General features: G+C 44.0%; 3 protein-coding genes and 1 long non-coding RNA gene across 4 annotated transcripts in view; 2 read left to right on the top strand and 2 right to left on the bottom strand.

The window, feature by feature from the left end:
- METAP1 (methionyl aminopeptidase 1) overlaps positions 1-7,914 on the top strand; it is a 34,332-nt gene extending 26,418 nt beyond the window's left edge. The window contains exon 12 of the mRNA XM_079307090.1: positions 7,621-7,914. The gene's annotated coding sequence lies outside the window, so the exon portion shown is untranslated. The remainder of the gene's footprint in view (positions 1-7,620) is intronic.
- On the bottom strand, positions 1,531-10,972 carry LOC306802620 (alcohol dehydrogenase class-3). Its single transcript, XM_079307095.1, has 9 exons — positions 10,842-10,972; positions 8,074-8,175; positions 7,039-7,180; positions 6,329-6,416; positions 5,294-5,513; positions 4,573-4,833; positions 3,737-3,872; positions 2,769-2,907; positions 1,531-1,830 (listed from the first exon to the last, which is right to left on the bottom strand). Exons 1-9 carry the CDS (start codon positions 10,851-10,853, stop codon positions 1,806-1,808), a joined length of 1,125 nt encoding a protein of 374 aa, XP_079163221.1. The 5' UTR covers positions 10,854-10,972; the 3' UTR covers positions 1,531-1,805.
- A 120-nt stretch (positions 10,973-11,092) lies between these two features.
- On the top strand, positions 11,093-20,190 carry LOC306802631. Its single transcript, XR_013774413.1, has 3 exons — positions 11,093-11,542; positions 12,400-12,453; positions 20,059-20,190. It is a non-coding gene; the product is annotated as an uncharacterized lncRNA (long non-coding RNA).
- LOC306802618 (alcohol dehydrogenase 1-like) lies at positions 15,711-19,976 on the bottom strand. Its single transcript, XM_079307093.1, has 9 exons — positions 19,721-19,976; positions 18,710-18,811; positions 18,114-18,255; positions 17,936-18,023; positions 17,606-17,825; positions 17,215-17,475; positions 16,777-16,912; positions 16,343-16,481; positions 15,711-15,926 (listed from the first exon to the last, which is right to left on the bottom strand). Exons 1-9 carry the CDS (start codon positions 19,736-19,738, stop codon positions 15,902-15,904), a joined length of 1,131 nt encoding a protein of 376 aa, XP_079163219.1. The 5' UTR covers positions 19,739-19,976; the 3' UTR covers positions 15,711-15,901.
- Positions 20,191-21,226: the final 1,036 nt, after the last annotated feature.

The raw sequence follows: 21,226 nt of genomic DNA, 5'->3' as shown, positions 1-21,226 counted from the left end.
TTAATAACATTTTTAGTAATTTCATACACTTTTACCAAGAACACTGAAGTTCTTACCATTATCAGGATGGTGCAGTTCAATACAGCACCTTGATCACCAAAAATGGGGTAGAAGCTCTTGTTTTTTAGTCCCTTTCTTTGCTGAACAACTTAAATCTTATTTCAAACATACTCCATTCACTCAAAAGCTTTGCACAAAAGTAGTGGCTGGGTCATCAATTCCTGAGGTTGGGAAGAAGCAAGTCTTTGACCCAAGTGCTCTGGTATCACTACATTTCTTTGTTGCTGGTATTACAGACTGGGGCTTCCCACAAACACTCTGAGATGCAGATTCTCTGAAGTAATAATGTGATGCAGACTGTGGTCTTGATCTAGTCTGTGCAGCATAGAGGAACAGCTGTTCCAGTGTAAGTATTTTAAATCTGTCAGATCCAGCTGGGGGGTGGTTTGCCGGGTTCCCTAGTATTGTATCAATACCATCTTGTAATTATGGAGTACTCTCACTGGAACAGCTTAACAGCAGGTTTTCTACTGGCTTTTCTGATGTTCAGACAGCCTCCCTGGAGCTATAGGGTACTGAGAACCACCTTGTTGCTGGGCTAAAGGGCTCACTTTCTTGGTACAAATTCAGTTTTAATTTCCTCCTGATGCTGAAAATTGGATTCTTATGGCATTCATATTTGTTCTTTACTGTCTGAAATGAAGTAGAAATGTGGTACCTCAACTCTTTTCAGAATGCTCTAGAGGGTATTTTTTAATGAGATGGAAAAGATGTAATTGTCCCAGTTGTATAGCAGCGGCTTGGAGTAATTGGTGGTGATAAGAAGGAATTTCTTCTAATAATAAGATTACTGTTTGCATTCAGTGTTCTCTGTTAGAAGTTGTTTTGGCCAGGGTTCTTTAAATTCTCACTTAATCAGTATCCTTGGTTCACTGAAAAACACTGAGTTTCTATGTATCTAACTTTTTTTTTAACTGGCTGGGCTTGCTGCTTCTGCTTTGCAGTCTGTTTTCTGCTATTTCTCTATGTTTTTCTGGATGTGAGGCACTGATTCCAGGTTTCAATACAAAAAGAACCTTATCCAGTCAGATTACTTCACCTAGAGTTAAGAAAACCTGCAACTCCACAACTGAGACTTAAACCCTCCCCCTCCAACAAAAAAATCCCCGAAAATCCTGAAGTCATCATCAGACAATGCCTGTTCCCCTGCTGCCCTCAAGAGCACACTTGATCTAATAGCAGCATTTCCTACTTCAAGGGCATGATCAGGTTTCTGATTAGAGGTAACAATCTCATGCTGTTTTCTTCTGCTGTGTTGACTGCAAAGTTTGCTTCATTTGCCAGTAAGTTGAGGAAATGGGACAACTGTCCTACTGAATCCTTGGAGGACACTACTGGATTGGGACTAGAGGAGTTTGTGCCATGATCTTTACAAGAGGCCTGCCAAAGAGACCAGTGAGAAATAAGGCAGAACATAGACAACCCCAGTGAACATGGGTACTCATAATGCTAAATAATTCCAACACTGGGTTTAGAAATAAGCTTTTATTAAGTAGATTGAGTTAGCCACTATTGAATTTGAAGAATGAGTAGAGAAACAAGTTCCATAACCTGGACTAATTCTGTTATGCTATTTGGTGGTTAACAGTGTATTATTATTTAATACCCAAAATGCTCACCCTAAAATACATAGTCTTCTTAGTCCCAGTGAGTTTTCAGTTGCTTGATTCTATCTTCTATCAAAAATTCCATTATACAAAGGCAGTTAGCGTGGTGCTGGCCAATTAGAAGGTCCACATTTGGCTCTAATATTTTAGCACAGTTCGAATGCTTAAAATGAAAAAGAAAAAAAAAATTACCAAGGCAATTTTCTCCCCATCTCTCTCCTCCCCTTCATTCCTGAGACATGTTTTAACTTCTGTCTTTTGTAAGAATGAAGTCATGCTTATGCCTATAATATTTATTAAAAATCCAGGATAATCCTTGTTATCTTCAGGGGTTTTTTTGTCTTTCCTCCAATAAAATAAACTCCAAATGAACACTTTTTCAAACTAGGTGTCAGCTTTCAGTAGTTAGCCAAGATTGATCAGGAGCAGTAACATTAACAGGCATTCTCCCTTTTCTCTGTTTGGAAAGTGTAAGGTAGTTTTCATTATTAGTTTCCTAAGACATGCTCATATATGAATAAAGCACTGAAATTATACTGAAGTTTATAACTGGGGCAGGGATCAACTGCTGCATGAAATTTGCATAAATGCAGTGTTTCCAGCTGTAACAAATACAGTCAATTGATTTTTCCAAAATAGAATCTATATGAGCTAAAGCAGATAGAGCTAGTACTTTCTCCCAAGTTATATACAATAAATTAATATCGATTGAGATCAAATACAAAGACCATGCTGGTTTCTGGAGATAATGTATTTGTATATCTGCAGAGGAACCTAAATATTACTGAATATGTAATCTTCAGTTTCTTTACATTCCTTTTTATAAGGAAGAATGTGGTTGCAATGGCAAAAGCCTGGGACTGACCTGTCCCCTTTTATCAGCTTTAATTTCTGTGGGTATTTCTCTGTTGCTTTTTACTGTGTGCCTGGGTTTTGGCACATGCCTGGAAGTTCAGAGAAGTGTGTTTAAATCAGAATGCCTAAGATGTATGTTACCCTTTAGCTTCCCTGTTTAAAACATGACAGTGGGCAGGGAACATGTACTTTGACAGTGTTTGGTCAAGAAGTGTCTTGTGTACCTTTTAATATTGTGAACATTACCTTTTTCCTGAATGCATCTGCTCAAAAGCCTCATTAATTTTGTCAAAAGGCAGCGTGTGAGTCACAAATTCATCAACCTTGATCTTTTTGGACATGTATTCAGTCACCAGTTTTGGTACACTGTCTACACTCTTCCAGCCTGAAAGAAGGATAACATGCCTTGTTTTTTTCCCTTTCCCACCCATCACAGAAAATTAAAAGCACAGGCACTTGTTTAATCAATATGAAAAGGAACAGAGACGAGTGACATGTTTGTCCCTCCCACAGAGGTCTGGCAAAAGAACACATTATCCAAACGCACACAGGTGTTAATGAAAAATCTTTCACTAGCTGTTCCAGCATTCAACATTAATAGCAGCCTTCACCTAGGGAAGTACACACAAGGCATCTCCATCAGGCCCCCTCCATGTCTTTATAACCCAGCCCAGGAAGTTTTATATTGCTTGGACAAAGAGCAGTGTAATATTTCAAAGTCTGAATACTTCCTACTGCAGTGATTACTGAATTCCCCAAAAAACGCAATGTGGTTTTGAGTTGACAGCAAAAATGTGTATCAAGCACTTGTTCCCTTTTTATTTTGAAGGTTTTTATAGCACATTGTAATGTTGGCCCCACAATTTACTTAGTGGTTAAGCAACCCAAATATACTGATGTCACTTCCCATCTCCCCAAAGACCAGGTCCTTTCACTAGACCAAACTGAACCAAACCTTAACTTAGTGATAGAGCAGTCTCCCTATCCTACTCCTTTAGTGCTGAGTAGCATATATTCTCTTCAAAATATGTTAGATATTGTACCAGTGTGTTAATCTGTACCCTGTCTATAGGAATAACAAATTTTCTAACATAGCTTTTGTGAATAACCTGTCAATAGTACATTTCTTGCACCAAGCAAAGCCAAGAGGGTGTGTTCTTCTCAGCTGTAGCCCAGAGTGAATTATTTTTATCCCCATAGCAAGAGAGAGTTACCTCCAAACGCGGTCCCTTTCCATGTCCGCCCAGTTACTAGCTGGAATGGCCGTGTGGAGATCTCCTGGCCAGCAGCAGCCACTCCAATTATCACACTGACTCCCCAGCCTTTGTGGCAGGCTTCCAAGGCAGCCCTCTTCATGGACAGACAGGACAAAGCAGAGTGTTTATTGCTAAGGGTTATGCTGCCTGGACTGGCAGCACTTCATTTCCCCCAGTTCTTGAATCACCACATCAGCATTCAAGGAACAATAAATACACTGAAAATTACATTATATTTTCCATTGGTTCAGATTACTTTATACTGTTAAAGGTTCACTTTGCACTTTTTATATCCTATCTAGCTTTCAAAGAAGTCTGAACTCCCACTGAAAGTCAGAATAAACTATAATTACAGACCGTATTACTAATAGTTAGGAATGCTACTGTAATTCATTAAAACCTAGCCTTACATTTAGTAATACTTATGCATTTCCAAAGTGAAATTACTTGAGAAATTAGGGAAATACTGAGTGATCCCTGAGATTTTATTGTTCACTGCGCAATATATTTTATGTAAGTTTTGTTAATTTCAGCACAGAAACTCAGGATCACAAAAAAGTCTTGATTGAGGAAAAAACATTTGTAAGTGCCATTTTCAACCCAAGAAGTAGCAGTTGCTTTCATTACATAATTAGGACTGAGTATAAATTGTCCTTTTTAGTTATAGCAGTTATCATTACCATTAAAAAAAAATTTAGCGAGTCTGGCATGTTTTGTGTTAAGAAAGCAGCTGATCTTGCTATTTAGCTGAACTGGTCCCTCCCTGTACATGCTCCAGTTGGTCAAGCACTCACCATGACTCCGACATTTCCAATGCACTCAAATGAGTAGTCCACACCACCATCAGTCATCTCAGCCAGGACCTCCTGGATAGGCTTCTTGGAGTCTTGAGGACTAATGCACTCAGTAGCTCCAAACTCTTTGGCTTTGGCATACTTATCCTTGTTAATGTCGATGCCAATGATCCGGGATGCTCCTGCTACTTTGCAGCCCATAATAACCGCCAGCCCAACTCCTCCCAAACCAAACACGGCACATGTGGAGCCAGGCTCCACCTAGGAATAAGAAAGGAGTCATGAGCAGTAGAAAAAATTTATCTTTCCACAGGAAGAGGAAATGTAAATTAAGGAGGCTGTAATAAGGGGAAAAACAGAAGCAAATACATATGGCTATGAGATTTAATAGATAAGGGGAAAGTATATAGAAATGTACTCCAAAAAGATCTTTAGGTACTAAGTTTTTTCTTTTGCCCAAAGACTCATGCCTACTCACCTACCACCTGTCACACCCTGAGCTTCAGACTATCAGAATGACTTGCAGCAAGATGAACATGAACTGGAAAAGTAATTGCTATACAGTTGCTATCAAAAGGTATGTAGAATACTCCACCTGAATTTCCTCCAAAAGGCTATGGTTGAAGAAGTTGAAGAGGAAGAAGAAACACAGACTTGGTACATGACATTTACAGTCCTAATATAGTCACTAAGGTGTGTGTGCCACAAGCCCAGTCTTTACCTTAGCAGTGTTGACAGCAGCCCCATAGCCCGTGGAGATGCCACAGCCCAGCAGGCACACTTTATCCAGAGGTGCTGCAGCGTCTATCTTGGCTACAGAGATATCAGCCACCACGGTGTACTCAGAAAAGGTGCTGGTCCCCATGAAGTGGTAAATCTGCTTTCCCTTGCAGGTGAATCTGCTGGTACCATCAGGCATGACTCCTTTCCCTTGAGTAACTCTTGAGGCAAAGACAGGAGAGTGCAGTCAGCGTTTTAAGCAGCAAATATTCTCACCAGACAATCCACTAAGCAGCACAGAGAGGCAGCTGCATACTTGCACCTTTATATTTTGACCATTTCAATAAACCTAGGAGTTCACAGAAGTGAGATGCTAAACTCCTAAAACTTCATGCACTTAATTTTTCTCCAAGGAAAAGCTGAAAGAAATGTTAACCTTGTTAGTTACCAATGCTAACTGCTTGTGCTACAGTACCCCACAACCATGCTGGCCTCCTTCAGTACCCTCTCCTTGAATAGCACCTGTCAGTTATGTCACTGGGGTTTTCTTCTGAGTTTGGGAGAATTTTTTTCAGAACAGGAGCTGCAAATTTATCTGGGAAGCAGGTGTTAAGGAAAAAAAGAACTGTCTGTATGATTTTTTCTTGAAAGCATTGGTGTTCACTCCCAAGAGCAAGTTTCCCTGAAGTTCTTCCCCTAAGTATGGATTAATATGGAGTCAGAGTATTTATATTTTCCAACCTGTGGACACAAGGTACTAGTTTGCACCTTCACATACATGAAAAGAGTTATACTTGTAACTGTAACTTGGCTAGCAACTGAAAAGAATAGAGTTATATTTAAGGGAAGACTACAAATTTTACGGAAGTAGTGGAAAAAACTTGCATAAGTGACCCCTGAAACACCTACTTTCCAAGTCATTAAATGATGCCTCAACAGATTTATTCTTCAAAGAAAACTCCTGTTAATTACTTTTGCTAACTACAGCAGGTATACATTGAACAAATACTATAGTTTGTGTCAAAGTCATACAGACCTTATCTTCTGGCACAGGTTTGTTTTAGGATTCTTACAGAACTTGCACTCTCCACACTGAGGGATGTATAGAGGGATAACAGTGTCCCCTAAGAAAAAAAGATATTCTGTGTCTAGTTATTGACTCAAGCAAGGCATTCTGAAAAAAAAAAAAAAGATTAAGTTACTTGATTCTCCATGTTTTTCTGTGAGCTTGAGTTCACTTTAAACCCTTGCATACTAAAAGCTGTGTATGGTATATGGTGGTATTATAGAGTGCTAGATAAACTACTTTTATCTTGGCTGAGCAGACAGCCCATCTGAAATTCATCATTCCAGAACAAGTAGCAATGTTTCTGTAAAACAAAACAACCCCAAATCAACAGTGAACAACATGACTAAACACTTTAAGCCTTTTAATTACACCAACAGATAAAAACTATAATTTGAAAAAGTAATAAACCCCTAATCATCTTCTAACTATACACTGATCTGATTTCAAGTAAAAAAAAAAAAAGCTATTCTGGGCTCTTTCAAGCTTTAAATTGAGCTCATTGAATACATTAGTGTTGTGTCTCACAGACTACAGAAATTTAAACAGGCATACACCCCAAAATAAAACATTGTATTAATTCCTGCAATATGGCATTTCAGTGACCCAATTTGACAGTGGGTCTTCAAATAAAGTAACACTTTCAAGAAGTGCAGAAAGCTTGTAAGGTATTTTCTTACCCTTCTTTACTTTCGTTACTCCTTCGCCAACACTCTCTACAATTCCTGCTCCTTCATGTCCCAGGATCACAGGGAAACATCCTTCAGGATCAGCACCACTCAGAGTATAGGCATCAGTGTGACAGACAGCAGTGGCAACTATCTGTGAAGAAATATATAAACACCTTGAAGAACAGAATGGTAGCACAGATCTAAATAATTCCCCTTTGGTCAGAAATTCAGAACAATTGCTACATCAAAGTTCTGGCAGCATTTGGGATGTGAGCAACATACTTTCAATTCCTGGCAAGGCAGATTTTCTTACTTTGAAAAAGCAAAGTAATTTTTATAATTTCCACCAACCAAAATGTGACACTGAAAGGGATAAAAGATGACATGTTCTTTCCTATAGCTAGAAATCAGTGCTCTAAGTAATCTCAAAATAGTTTAGCATCTCAGATTTGAAATAAATTAAGATTCAGAGGCAAAATTACCAGAGACCATGCAGAACTCTCTGTACTGCATAAATCCAGCTTAAGTCTTCAGCACCATGCAGAAATATTTTCCACAGAAATAAATTTCACATTATTGTATACTTTTTAGATACAGGCTCCTGGAAAGTCCTGATGAAATCAGAAACTTGAGTGTAGGGAATCCAAGAGACCAATCCCAGCTCAGCAGCCAGTAACTTATGGCCTGACTGAAGTAAAACCCTGCATGTAACACAGCTGCCACAAATGACAAACTGCTGTCTTTCAAACAAGATAAGGATGTTCCCAGTTCCCAGACATTCTGAAGGAACTTAGTCAGTAACAACTGGAATTGATCCTCAAGATCAGCCATTATCCTCAAACCACACTGTGAAGTGAAATTAGTAGAAATTTAAAATGTTTTTCATAAACAGAAGATGTAAATACTGTCATTTCTTCTCTCTTAAGCCAGCTGAGATACTAATGAACTAATAATATCCAACATTTCTTCTGTTGACGAACTATTCATCTTTAATGCTCAGTCTCCTAAAATAGAAAACATAGAGATAAGAACTGATGTAATTACCTTGATGCGAACTTCATGAGCTTTTGGTGGAGCAACCTCCACCTCCTCAATAGAGAGAGGTTTACCTGCCTCCCAGGCAACAGCAGCCTTGCATTTAATGACCTAAAAGACAAGAACAACAAGAAAAGAAAAAGAGGGCATCTGTTGTATGGTTCATTTAAAATAATTCTTGTTCAACCAAGTGAGAAAATAAAAGCAGCACTACTGGTTTTTGGAAAGAATCCCAGATCTGAAATTCATAATTTCAACACAAAGGTTTAATTGCCCCACATTTTGCTTTCAGGAAGCTAAACAATAATGAGTAAGCCAAGATCTGAAATTTGGATGTCATTCTCTCACTGAGTAAAAAATATAATAAGCCTGGGAGTCCTTGGAAGACACGCTGCAGTGAAGTGAGCAACATGAATGGAAAGGCTGCATAATAAAAATGGTGATTTCAAATCAAAGACTGCCATTCATTTCAGATATGTTCATTAAACACAGTGTTTGAAGTTGGAAAGTTCAGAAGGAAAGCTGTAGAGACCCATATTAAGAGTGGATTTCATGTTCCTTATCAAGGTGGTTTCCAGGTAGGATTCTGGCAAGGAGATGTGTGTGTGCAGCTGGCATGCAGAGCTCCCCAGTGATGCAGACAGACCAGAGGGACTTTGCTATAGGGCTCTAACACCTCTGCAGTGGCCACAAGGATCACTGCTAGCAAATCTTCATTCACTGCTCTCAGGGCCATGACAAATCCTGCTCTGCACCCACACTTAAACATCCCAGGAAGCTTTTCAATCCCAACCATGCAGAGCCTGAATGAAAGAGCAGGATTTCTAGATCTATAAACCCTATTAACAGGTACATACAACAACTGAGAAAACCAGCAGGTATTATAGCCATACACTCTTGAGCAGCTTCAGGACAAGCACCTGGATAACCCTTAGGGGTCGATTTCATGAAGATGACAAGGTCTAAGCCATTGCTATTAGAAATATAAACCACTAGAAGAGCATTTTCACATTGGCTGTGGTGTTCCCATGCAATGCTAGAAAGAAAGAGGATTAATGTAAATTCCCAAGACCAGAAATAACAGTCACTCAGCCTTTTTGAAATTTCACTTGCTGGAAGAAATAACAGTGCCAAGACCACCAGCTTGCCGGGTCTGATTCATCACCTGTGATCAGGAGAAAATAATGGCTAGTCCATGCCTTTCTGTAGTATTTCTGTTGTACAATAAACAGTACCAGGCTTTGCCAGAGCCAGTTAAAATCCTTATCTATCAGCTATCCTTAAAATCCTTAACTACAGCTATCACTGTACCTATAATAGCAAAACTTGGATACTTGGCTTAAATTTGGTAAATACTACAGACTCATAAATCTTTTTAACAGAAAACCAGTACCTATTCCAACAGCCAGCAGGGGTCTAAATTAGAAACACCCCTAACTAAAACCATGAAATCTTTTAATCCCGCTTTTTAATACCAGGGCAAATATTACAAAAATGCACAGAATGTGCCATAGTAACTAACTGTGGAATCACAGTGTGAGCCGTCAGCCATAATCTCTAAATCTACCAAAGATTTTGCCAGAAAAATCTAAATTCAAAGCACAAAGTGCAAGAGGAGCCATCATTCGGTAAATCATTTACTGGTTTTCAATCCATCTCCTCATCCTCCCCTCATTAAGTCATCACTTGTTCTTGCATGGGAGACTGCGCATTCCTATAATTTGATTTCCACAAGCTTAGTTAAACACAAAATTAAAGATAGAGGAGAAAAAAAGTCTCCTTACAGGATAAATTCTGATAATCTAAAACCTAACAGTACGCATCTGGAAGCACATTTTGCATTGGTAATTTCTGATTCAGTTCATACAGCCACAAGGACCATAGTGAGGACTATTCAGAGTGGGTGCCAGTAAAGTTCCATCCTTTTCTGCCCTCTTATTACTTATAGCTTTGCTGAAATCTTGAAGCCAACCACTGGAAGTAAAATAAGGCAAAAGACCGACTTGCAGCAGTTCTTTGTTTCCCCTATTACCATGCTAGCACTGGAGCACGCAGCTGTTGGGTTGCCTGTGGCTGTGCACACGATCAGCTGTCTCAGTATCTCAGGGATGAACCCGAGCTCAGGGCAGCGGCAGAAGCTGCTCCAAACCCAGAGCCAGCCTGGAGCAGCCTCAGCGTCCGGCCAGGCGCGGCCACCGAGCCCTCGGGCCCCGGGCACTGACCGCCTCTGCAGAATCCAGAGAAATACCGGCAGAGGGTCTGGGCTATGGCGCTGCTCCTACAGCATGCAGCGAACGTGCCACGCAGTGGCTTAGAGAGCAGGCAGGGTCTCGTTTTACCCCTTCTTTCCAGCCGATTCGGCCGCACCTGCGGCCACGCAAGCTCAAGGTCTTTGCTTGTTCCTCCACCGCCGCGACCCGGGAGCGGCCCGAGCGCAGCCCTCAGACCCGCAGGGGCCGCACGGGGGTCGAGCACAACACACGGCGGCGAGCACACGCGTGTTTTCCTTCCCAGTCCTGTAAATACTCACAACGGGAGCCTCCCACGCCTAAGCAGCGGCACCGACCCGCCGCACGCCTCAGGCGCGTGGGGCAGGAGCGCGGAGGCGCCCGGACAGCCCCCGGGCTCCGGCTCTCGCCAGCGCTGGGGCGGCATCGGCCACAGCGACCCCGGCCCGCGGCCCCGGGCAGCGAGGGCTCGCCCGCCTCATCCTGCCCGCTGCGGGACCCTCCACCCGCCCCCAGGCGACCTTCCCGCCGCGGAACGCAAACGCTCACCCCGCTCGCCATCGCGCACGGCTACGGCTGCCAGCGGAAGGGGAAGAGGAGCCCGCCTCCTTCTCCGCTGCCTCTCTCCCCGCCTCCCTGTCAGGGGCGGCCGGAGGAACTGGCTCATTCCTCCCTCGTTCGCCTCCCTCCCGCGCAGGGAGGGGGCGTGCTGGGTCAGTCACCAGCCCCGCTTGGCGCTTTTCTTCCCGCAGACCGCGGTGCGGGCCTAGGTCTCTCTGTTTCCTGAGGGTGCCGCGGTGTTGCCTTGTGGCGTGGCTGGGTTTGTGGCTGTGCCATCGCGGCCCCTTTAGTCCGGCCGGCAGGTGGACATTACCATCCATTGCTGTGCCTGTGAGGGAACCGGCCCGCTGTCCTGGCTGATGGGCTGTTCCTGCCGACGCCAGGCTGCCCAGATTCCGTCCCAGCTAGCGGGACGCCACGGCCTCCCCTGCCCGCTCCCTGCGGGCCGCAGCAGTGCTGGGTGTGCCTGCCTTCCCCAGCGGGGGAATCCCGCCCGGCTCCGGTCTGGCCGTGCTTGGTACCGACTGTGTCACACCTAGACACGGGGGCTGTGTGTGAGCCACGTCTGCAGAGCATGCCCTTCGTGCCTGAGTCTGTTCTTGGCTGCACAAACTGCAGTGGCGGAGGCTTTACTGGGTGGCAGTGTGAAGACTTTACCTCACACTGGGTGAAGGCAGCCCGCTGCCAGGGTAGGTGAAGGGATCTGCAGTGGGATGGAAGTTTTGACTAGGCTTCTTGACATTCCATCCAGCAGCCTTTGAAGCAAAGGAGCTGCTGCTCCAAGATGGGATCATTCATTGGCTTATGATGTAGCTTCATCTGAAAAACCTTTTTTCTCCAGGCAGGGTAGGAAGGGCTTCTTGTGAGGTTTCTGACATGACTGTGTAAGATGAGGGGAACAGTTCTGCCAGAGGTGTTGGGACTTTCCATGAGAGGTGATGGTACTTGAGGAATTGCAGGGTATAACGAAATGCGCCTCAGTAAGAAAGGGAAATTTTTATTTTCCAGGGACATGCTAACAAAAGTGTAGCAAGTACTGCAGATAGACAACAGCACCAGCATGTGGGAAACTGATATCAGGATATAAGCAACTATGGGATTCAGTAAATAACATGAAAGTAACATAATATTTAATAACAAAACTAAAACGAGAAACTAAATCTGTAGGCTCATGAAAGCTGACATAGAACTGGAAGGTAGTTTGGCCACTAAGAGTCCTATACAGATTACAAACCTTGTTGCTGAAATTGACTCAGGCCTTGTCCATTTCCTTGGTGAAACCCAAGGTTTCTGCCAACCTCTCCTGCAAATTTCATGTTCTTGGCAACCCCTCTTCGGTGCTTCCAAAAAGCTTCAAAGCATTTTATGTTTAGCTAAACTCCACAGATGCCCTGGTTTTATTAGGGTCTTTGAAATTCTGAACACTGTAGGCACTGATTCTGGTGCACAGAGGGACAGGTACATAAATAAGACCTCTTTAATGCTTATTGTCCAGTGTCAGAGATGAAAGAGATTGTTTATTTATTCATCTTTCCTTCCCTTGCAGTTTTGTGATGGTGCCCCCAGTGTTGCTGTGTACTTTGGGAAGCTCCTGGACCGGGTGAGTGGTTTTGCAACTTTCTTTCTGTTCTCAGCACCATGCAAGCAAATCAAGTTACCACACCATGCTCTTAAAATAAACTATCTAGGCTTTGTCACATGTTTCAGGTTTATATACTCAAGTTCTGTAGGTGAAAACTTTCACTGCTGCTGTGGATTTTACATTGGTTTGGCTTTGGTGTTGTTCTATCTGTTACATGTTAATCAGGAACAGGAATTTGGATTGGGAAAAGAGGAGGGCTTGGAAGCACTCTGAGCATGTGTGAGGAAGACCTGGCAATCATGTTCTTGTTTGGTTGATGTGCTCTGTTTCATGTACCAAGTGGGGAGAAAGTCCAAAACAACTAGGGATCTGCACCACATTTTTTTCCTTTTTAAAAAGAACTGTATTATTATGCCAACCCTAGAGGCATTAGTTTTTTTGATGAGGGTTTTTCTGTACCTTAGTATAACTTTGAAATGCAAGAAGATGTGTTGCAAGAAATTGTTTGCGAGCTTGGCAGGCAGTGGCTGAATGAAGATGCGAGTGATCTGCTAGAGTGCCCCTCCTGGGACAGTCTGTGTGCCAGTGGCAGAAGCTGGCTGTGTGCCTCCAACAGGAGGAAGAGCTTGTGCTTTGGCACTGGAACTGCTGGCTGCAGCCTCACACGCTGGTGAACAGATTGGCAAGGCACAGGGAGGCTGGAGCAGACTGAGAAGTCTACCCAGAGGCAAAACTGAAGTGCATTAATACAAACGTTGCCTGGTTTGTTTTCCCCAAGCAGATACGGTCCTAGATTGACCTACAGGTAATTTTCCTTCTATTAATAGTATAAATTTTCCAAATAAAACCAGTAGTTTGATAGAAATATTTCATTAGAGCAACCCTGTTAGAGCTGGGATAACCTGTGCACTAGTTCCAGCAGTGGATGCTTGAGTGTAACTCTCATTTTGTGGGACATTGCTGTCAAAACTATTCTGTTGAATTATCATTTAATTTTCTACATTTTTCCTGTGAAGTACTGGAGGATAATACTTGTGCAACATAAAAAAATAGCAGCTAGAACCATTTTTAACCATAGCTGGTTAAAAAATGGAAACATTTAAAAAGTCATAATTGTTGTAATTTAGAATCACAGAATCATTTAGGTTGGAAAAGACCTCTGAGATCATTGAGTCCAGCCTTTTGACTGAACACCACCATGTTGGGCAGACCATGGCACTGAGTGCCACGTCCAGTGTTTTGTTAGACACCTCCAAGGATGGTGAACTCCACCATTTCCCTGGGGAATCCATTCCAATGTTTAATCACTCCTTCTGTGAAGAAATTCCTCCATGTCCAGCTTAAACCTGTCCTGATGCAGCATGAGACTATGCCCAAAAATACTCAAAGCTGGTTGGTATTTCTTTGGATAATTCTTAGGTAATTACAATATTTTGTAAACATAAATATAAATTTAATATTATCGGGTAATTCAAGAAATGGTTGGTTCCAAAGGAAAAACTTTAAGAATAATTTCACTAATTAATCCTAGTATAATTCTTAAGTATACTGGAGTAAAATAACTTTTCAAAACAAATCTGATGTACTCAAAGGAAGTGTGAAAGTTTTGCAGTAGAGACACATGAAGCTGGGGATGCTGTAAGGTGTTTACTATTTCAGACATAGAAATCAGTAATTTGGGGAGTTTTGCAATTAAATATTATCAGGTATCTGCATTCATTGAAAACCAAATAAAACACAAAAAGCTGATCTAATACGTCCTGATTTTAATATGTCAATATTAAAATAACTATGCAAGAGAAATTTGGAACATGAAAGTTGGGGAAAGAGTTGTGCTGTCACCTCCTTTTTTGCACGTGGCAGCATTTAGTTCTGGTTTAAATGTATAAACGTCTTTGTTTTCAAATGTAATTATTTGGCCAACTGTGAAAAAAGTGATGTTTCAGGAATCAAGCAGAATTTGAGGAGCTCTCTAATTATCTGCAGAAATTTGAAGTCCTGCCCAGTTAGTGATTGTTCTTAAAGGGGCAGGAGGATCTCCAAGATGCAAGGCAGCATGCCTGGAGAGCAGGGACAAGTGACCACCAGGTGGCCCTGCTGTAGTAGAGAGTTCTGCTCTCAGAAGGGCTTACACAATTTTTCAGGTAACAACAGTTCAAAAGAATTGGTAAAGTGCAAGTTATGATTTACTTTAGGCAGAGACTTTTTTATGGTGATTGAATTTTTTTTCATCTCGATTTAATTTTTTTCCAAAAAGGAATATTGTCTTTTGTCCCAATCCGGCATGGATTTATTTATGTGTTTATATTTGTTAGACAGATACCTGGCAAATTGATTACATTTTTGAGACTTGTCACTTGTATAAAATTAAGACTGAGCAGATGCATGTGCAGTACTAGAGAAACGTTTATTGAAAGGAACTTCTTGGAGTTTTCTCAGTAGGGAAGTGCTAGAACTCAATTAATTAATATCTATTGAATTATTATGGTGTTAACTCATTACTAGCACTCTTATTGTCTTATGTTTAAAAATTAGTTAAGAGAATTATAGTTTTATAGTTTATATAGTTTATAGTCATGGCAGAATGATATGTGCAGAAATTACTAAAATCTGGCGGACAGAATGGGATTTGTTTACCTTTGATAACTCATTTGTGTGTTCATGATATTCTGTGTAATTGCTGATTGTGCTAAGGGGTTTCCAGAAGTTCAAAGGGCTGCAGGATGTGATAAGTGTTGCACAAAAGAGGTCAAAATGCATGGCAGTGTCATGGGTCCAATGTTCAGCACTGAAAGAAGAATCTGTTTAGCAGGAAAACCATTTTGGAGTGACAGTCCTGTTCTTTGGGGAAGATTTTTCAGAGTTGTATTGTAATATACTGTGGGATGTGGTGCAGAAAATATATTAAAAGCGCAGCAGCATTTAACAAACTGAAACCACATCCATGGGTGCTGTATGAGTATTACATAATAAGAAAGATATCTACTGCTTCATATAAAATGCCTCAGAGCAGAAGCAGTAGGGGTGGTTTACATATTGGGCATTACTGGAAGCTGCAGCATTCACCCAGCTCAGATGGGGACAGAGAGGACAGGGCCCAGCTCACTGAGGGGTATGAAGGTAGAAGGCAGCAGCAGAGGAAGGGCAAAGGCCTTGTGCACTGCTGAGACCAAGGGGATGTTGGAATGGCCTTAGATGTGAGGAGAAGCTCCACCTGCCCTCTGAAAACACTTCTGATTAAATGCACTGCATGAGATGAGTTTGACAGAAGCGCTTTATTAGTAAAAGTGTATATCCTTCTATGTCCTGTCCAGGCACAATAAGACCAGTAGTGACACCAACACAGGTGAGACCCTCATTGTCCTTTCCTTGTGCCCCCCAAGGTGAGGTGCTGCTTGAGCAGGGCCCGAGGCAGGAGAGCATCTGCTGTGCTGGTCCCTCCACGCAGATTCCTTGGCCGAGTCCTTCAGAAGAGCAGGACACTGCGGATGCTGAAAAGTGGAAGGGAAGGGAGGGTTTGCTGCAGCTCAGGGGCACCAGTGTGGCAGGCAGGTGTGCCTGGGGACCAGCCACTTCTTTGTCATCCAGCCTCTTCCTGACAGAGCTGCATGAGATGGGCAGCAGTGAGGCAGCCTTCAAATCCCTGCTGGGGGGAACCCCTCAGGGGATAAGGCCACAGGATCTGTGCTGAGCTGCACCATGGGCAGGAGGGTTCCCTGTGCTCAGTGTGGGCTCTTCCCTCTGGGCTATGGCAGATCTTGCCATCACACAGCTGTAATGCCCTGCTTCCTCAAAAGACTCAGGTGCTCTTTGGGAAGCCAGGGTAGCATGCTCTGCCTGTTGGAATTTTAGGAGGAGGTGTTTAGGTTTGCTGTACCTCAGTCCTGCTGGTCAGGGTCTCTCTCACCTTTTTCCTGCACGTAACAACTCAAATCCCTCATTCACTTTAGCAAATGGCAGCATGTGTGTGATCAGCAAGTCTGAATTGAATTTCTTCTCCAAATAGTTGGCAACTAATTTGGGGATACATTCTCTCATCTTCCAGCCTAGAAACAGGAGAAAGCGTCTCCATGAATAATGGGAGAAAGGCTGTTTTGTAAGGCAATGTTACTGTGTGAGTCAGTAATGAATGACCAGTGGTTGCTCCACTCTCTTGTGAGAGACTTTCTGCTCTTTAGGATGAGTGATTTACTGTGTGAAACAAGAAGAGGTGATTATTTGCATGTGTAATGCTAATATTCAATACAGTGCTCCTCTTAGTTGTCTTCTACTTGAAAACTCTCTTTTACTACCATGAGAGGAAAAGCTGAAATATTTAGACTGTATTCTGAAGTTTACTACCTCCGAGCACAGTCCCCTTCCAGGTACGGCCAGTCAGCAGGAGTGTGGGATCAATGGTAATCTCTGAACCAGAATCCAGTTCCCCGATCATCACACAGAGGCCAGTGTTCATATTGCAGGAAGCCAAGGCAGCAAGCTGATGGGACAGGTAGGAGAATTAGAGAAAGCCCTGATGTGTTGGTCAGGGCAGTGCAATCTGCTGCTCCTTCCTGGTAATGGGAAAAAACGCACATCCCCCCTTGTGGAACAGACCTAGAGAGCTGGTGGCCTCCTTTAAGATTTGTACACTGTTTGATCCCCAAGCCATCAGACTGCCTTTCTGCATCCAGCAGTGCAGGCAACAAATGAGGAAATCCCCATCCCCACAGGGGTGAATGTTGCCCTGAGAGGAGCCTGTGATGATGTGGGAGGGAGGACAGGTGCTGAAGTGCCACCTACCATGGTGTCCCTGTGCCCGATGGCCTCAAAGGAGTAGTCCACGCCCTGCCCGGTCATCTCAGTGATCACCTCCTGGATGGGCTTCTTGAAGTCTCGAGGGTTGATGCAGTCAGTGGCTCCCAGCTCCTTGGCCTTGGCAAACTTGTCCTTGTTGATGTCCACGGCAATGATGCGAGCAGCTCCAGCTGCCTTGCAGCCCATGACAGCAGAGAGGCCAACTCCTCCGAGGCCAAAGACAGCACAGGTGGAGCCTGGTTTTACCTGCACAGACGCGACCCTGTGAGTGTCCAGCAGCGAGAGGAGGAGGAGGAGGAGGGGGAGGTTTCATTTGCATGGGGTTGATGAGGTTGTGAGGGTGGCTGTGGTTTGCTAAACATGCCTGAGTACCAACCTTGGCAGTGTTGAGGGCAGCCCCATAGCCTGTGGAAAACCCACAGCCAAACAAGCAGACTTTGTCCAGAGGTGCCGCAGCATCGATCTTGGCAACGGCGTACTCTGGGACCACGGTGTATTCAGAAAAGGTGCTGACCCACAGGAAGTGGTGGATCTGCTTCCCTTTGCAGGTGAATCTGCTGGTTTTGTCTGGCAGCAAGTTTTGAGGTTCAGAGATACTGTGGGGAGGTGCAACCATTTGTATTTGATTGACTAAAGCACTGACAGGGGTGTCAGAGTTGTCACAATTTCAATCACATGCGTGTAGGAGAAGGCAAAGCAAACTTACTGGGACTTCTGGCAGTAGTTGGATTCAGAATTACTACAGAAGCTGCATTCTCCACACTGTGGGAGGCAAAGAGGGATGACTGTGTCCCCTAGAAGAAAACAATATCCTCTGTTAGGTGGCTCTCAGGATCTGCCTGTGTGAGAGATGGTTCCTGGGGGTGTGTTTGTGTGTCAGTTACCTGGTTTCAGAGAGGTCACTCCTTCTCCAATGCTTTCCACAATTCCAGCTCCTTCGTGGCCAGGGATAACTGGGAATTCTGCCTTGGGAAAGCTGCCTTGCAGAAGGTGCTCATCAGTTTGACAAATGCCTGCGGCCACAAGCTATTTGGAGAGGAAAAATTAGATGTCCTGTCCTCTCTCTTACTCAGTTTGTGGAAGCAATTTTCTCAGGCGTGTTATGATGTCTGTCAGTGCTGGCACTCCATGGCAGCACACTGAGCCCAGGCTTGGCTTTCCCCTTCTGCTCACCCTGAATGCTCCATGTGGATTTTCTCTGCACTGAGCTGGAGGTGGAAATGGAAGGGAGGCCACAGTGTGGCCAGGGCCACTGTCCAGCAGAACAAGGGCTGGAGGACATGTGACATGGTGTTTTGTGACAGCTTAGATAAGAATTAGTCCAGAAAGGAGTCCCTGGGAGATGGTACATTTGAGCCAAGGCATCTCTGGACAATGAAAACCTCTAGGAGGACACACATCCCTGAATACTGAAGATATAACCAGAGGAAGAGCAATTACCACAAGGAAGGAAGAAAAATGTATTGAAATACATTTTTACCTTGATCCGGACTTCTCCTGCCTTTGGGGGTGCAACTTCCACCTCCTCAACAGAGAGGGGCTTGCCTGAGGCCCAGGCCACAGCAGCCTTGCACTTGATCACCTGGAAGCAACCCAGAGGAATACATTGCATGGGAGCATTGCCTTCAGCACAATGCTGGGGGAAGTCATCCTGCAATCACCTGAACCCAAGATGTTCAAACTTGGTGATGCTCAACTGCCCCTGGAACCAAGTGCTGTCCCATAAACACTGGGCTAGTTTAAGATCTAAGTAAACCTCATTTGTGGTTTGCCACCCACAGAGTATCAGGTATAGCCTTGGAAGATTATTGGTTTTTGATGGCTTTGGAGGATTTTTCCACCATATCCCCACATGTTACTGTGCTGCCTGTGCTGTCATGGGGACTGTGGATCCTCCCTGGTGGAAATGCCTATGGTGAACTCTGATGTCAGCCTGGTGACACCCTGGCTCAAGGTGAATGAGAGGGGTTATGGAATTGTCCCCATCTGGTTGGCAACTGGATAAATTATTTCCCTTCTAAAGGTTTGATTAACGTGTGACATCACTCAACCCGTTCCCGACCAACTCAAAGCAGTTTGGCATCAGCAAAATGGAGCCTGCAGCTTGAAAAGGGCATTGCCATGGACAAGGTTGGGTGCAGGAGATGAGTGGCTGAAGAGGGCACCACTGAAGAGCTGCTTTTGCTGCCAGAGCAGAAGCACAGAGTGGGATGGAGCAGGAGAGTGTTTTGCAGAGCAGCACAATTCCGTGTTTGGTCTCCTGAGCAGGTGGGCAGGACAGAGGGGGAATGCACTGCCTGGTGCAGGTATGGACACGTGCAGTTGTCCGAAAGCAGAATGTGGGGCCATTGACAGAGGTTTGGAAGAGGTGGGGGAGTAAGGTCGGAGGACAGAGGGCACGCAGAGTGGTGTGCAGGCTGAGCCTTTTGCAGCGCGTTTGGCCAAGAGCAGGGCACCTCGGGAAGCAGCAGGGGAAATGCCGTGTCCTTACTTTTCCCGCAGTGGCCATGGGGTGTTAGCAGAGCTGTGTCTGTCGCTGTCGCAGGCTGGAGGGAAGCTGCTGCCCCCGCGTGTTGCAGAATCCCCCCGGCGTGCAGCGGGAGCAGTCCCGGTGCGGCACCGTCGCTGGAGAGCGCTGGTTAATCTGTGCGGGATGCTGGATGCTGAGGGGAGGAGCTGGATAGCGGCAGGGAGATGGATGGGGGCAGAAGTCCTCCGGGGAGGCTTTTATGAGTTACTCTGCCCTTGGGCCATTCCGTGCTCTCCCCGCCTGGAAGGCTCAGAGAGTTCAGAGAGATTTTTTTTTTTTTTTTTTTTTTTTTTCTCTAGTTGTTACCGGCAGGTGTGGAGGGCGGCGATCTGCGGCACTGCTGGTGCTTCCTGCTGTTCTCCTTTTGCCAGGTTGGAGCATTCCACCTGCTGGCCATTCACAGCAGAATATTTGCAAAAGGATTAAAATCTTAAAAATCTATTAATATATCAAATTGCAGCGAAAATGTGGTGTGGTGGAACAAAAATCACATCCTCATGAATACAAGCTTTATTGTCTGTGTTATTGCTGCTATTTTCACCCCAGCAGTAAGGGGAGAACGTGTCAGAAGAGGCCTTTTCTTCCCAAGGACACATTTGCTTCACTCTGGTGTAACCAGGTTAGTGACTGAGTTCACTGTCCCCAGGCTTTTTGGGTTCTCCCAGAGCTGTTTTCTGCTGAGGCATTGGAGAAGGTGATGTATTGTAGAGCCTGGATGAGCGAGAGCTTGTTGGAGGACCAGGCTAGGATGAGCATCCTGAGTGTGATGTGACTCCCACAGTTAGAAAGAACCTTTGTTCCGTGTGGCTGAAAGGAGACTTTTGCAAACCTGAGGAATGGGATAATTTGCTAGAAGACTGCCACTAATGACATATACCCCCTTTTTGGATCCCTAGCCATTTAGAATGCTGTAATGAGGAGAAGTTTACTCTTTGGCTATTGAGAAAGATTATATATACATACATTTATATACATATATATGTATATATGTTTTGGTTTTTTTTCTGAAATCAAAACTCCTCTGTTGATTGACATTTGGAATCGCAAAGAGGATTAGACATGATGAGAAAAAAATGTAGCATTAATGAATCAGGAGGGCATTACTCTGTGGACTCAAGCTTGGCACACTCAGCTCCACAGTTGAGTCACATGTCCTTCACAAAATCACAGAATGGCTTGGGTTAGAAGGGGCCTTAAAGGTCATGTCGTTGCATGGGCACGACCACCTCTCACTAAGCAAAATTGCTCATAGCCACATCCAAGTGTCCCCAAATGCTGCCAGGAATGGGGCATCCACAACTTCTCCTCAGCCTGTTCCAGTGCCTCAGCACTGTCACAGCAAAGAATTTCTTCCTAATAACTCAACCTACTCTCTTTCTTGCCCGCTATTCTATCAGGTCACCCCCAAGGTATTGTGGAGCAAAAAGACAGTGCTTCTCCAAGATTTCCATGTACTTTCTCGTGCTT

This window comes from Erithacus rubecula (assembly GCF_903797595.1).
Source record: "Erithacus rubecula genome assembly, chromosome: 5".
Lineage (NCBI taxonomy): Eukaryota > Metazoa > Chordata > Aves > Passeriformes > Muscicapidae > Erithacus > Erithacus rubecula.
Note: the sequence above shows the minus strand (reverse complement) of the source record. Positions and strands in the feature narration are given on the sequence as shown.